Raw genomic sequence first — 1,326 nt, forward strand, 5'->3', positions numbered from 1 at the left:
CATTCCCCTTGAAGAACCCCTTCCATGGGGTCTCCACCCCACATTTTCCCTTCAAGAACCCCTTCCATGGAGTCTCCAACCCACATTTTTCCTTCAAGAACCTCTTCCATGGGGTCTCCACCCCACATTTTTCCTTGAAGAACATCTTCCATGGGGTCTCCACCCCACATTTCCCTTCAACAACCCCTTCCATGGGGTCTTCAAGACCCATTTCTCTTGAAGAACCCCTTTTACGAGGTCTTCAAGACCCATTTTTCCTTGAAGAACCTCTTCCATGGAGTCTCCACCCCACATTCCCCTTGAAGAACCCCTTCCATGGGGTCTCCACCCCACATTTTCCCTTCAAGAACCCCTTCCATGGAGTCTCCACCCCACATTTTTCCTTGAAGGACACTTTTTACGAGGTCTTCAAGACCCATTTTTCTTGAAGAACCCCTTCTATGGGGTCTCCACCCCACATTTCCCCTGAAGAACCCCTTCCATGGGGTCTTCAAGACCCATTCCCTTGAAGAACCCCTTCCATGGGGTCTCCACCCCACATTTCCCTTGAAGAACCCCTTCCACGGAGTCTCCACCCCACACTTCCCCCCCAGGACCCCTTCCCATGGGGTCTCCACCCCCCGTCCCCCCCCCAGGACCCCTTACCCCCGCGATGTTGCCCTCGCGGCCGCTCATGGACTGCAGCACGGCCTTGTCCAGGCCCAGCTTGAGGCTGGCCTTGTCGAACATCTCCCGCTCGTAGGAGTTGCGCGTGATGAGGCGGTAGACCTTCACCGCCTTGCTCTGCCCGATGCGGTGGCACCGGGCCTGGGCCTGCGGGGGTGGGAGGAGGTGGAGAAACGCGTCGAGGTGGAGTCACCAAAACCCCAAGGCCCGTTGGGGCATCAAACCCCCAAGGTCCCATTGGGTCAAACTCAACGGGGCACCGAACCCAAACCCCATCGAGATCCAACCAAGGGGCCTCCAAACCCAAAACCCCATCAAGATCCAACCAAGGGGCCTCCAAACCCAAAACCCTGTTGAGATCCAACCAAGGGGCCTCCAAACCCTGTTGAGATCCAACCAAGGGGCCTCCAAACCCTACCAAGATCCAACCAAGGGGCCTCCAAACCCTACCAAGATCCAACCAAGGGGCCTCCAAACCCCAAACCCCATCGAGATCCAACCACGGGGCCTCTAAACCCCATCGAGGTCCAACCAAGGGGCCTCCAAACCCTACCAAGATCCAACCAAGGGGACACCAAACCTCAAACCCCATCAAGACCCAACCAAGGGGACACCAAACCCCATCGAGATCCAACCAAGGGGACACCAAACCCCAAACCC

The 1,326-nt window shown here is 56.9% G+C and overlaps 1 protein-coding gene across 1 annotated transcript in view; it reads right to left on the reverse strand.

Annotated features, from left to right (window-relative positions):
• Window positions 1–1,326, reverse strand: part of LOC118159850 (chromodomain-helicase-DNA-binding protein 8-like) — a gene marked incomplete at its 5' end in the record, with an annotated part of 9,244 nt that overhangs the window by 4,848 nt on the left and 3,070 nt on the right. The window contains one exon of the mRNA XM_035314400.1: window positions 646–813. Within this exon, the coding sequence (XP_035170291.1) occupies window positions 646–813 (168 nt within the window). The remainder of the gene's footprint in view (window positions 1–645; window positions 814–1,326) is intronic.

The sequence above is a fragment of the Oxyura jamaicensis genome, unplaced genomic scaffold, assembly GCF_011077185.1.
Source record: "Oxyura jamaicensis isolate SHBP4307 breed ruddy duck unplaced genomic scaffold, BPBGC_Ojam_1.0 oxyUn_random_OJ72396, whole genome shotgun sequence".
Lineage (NCBI taxonomy): Eukaryota > Metazoa > Chordata > Aves > Anseriformes > Anatidae > Oxyura > Oxyura jamaicensis.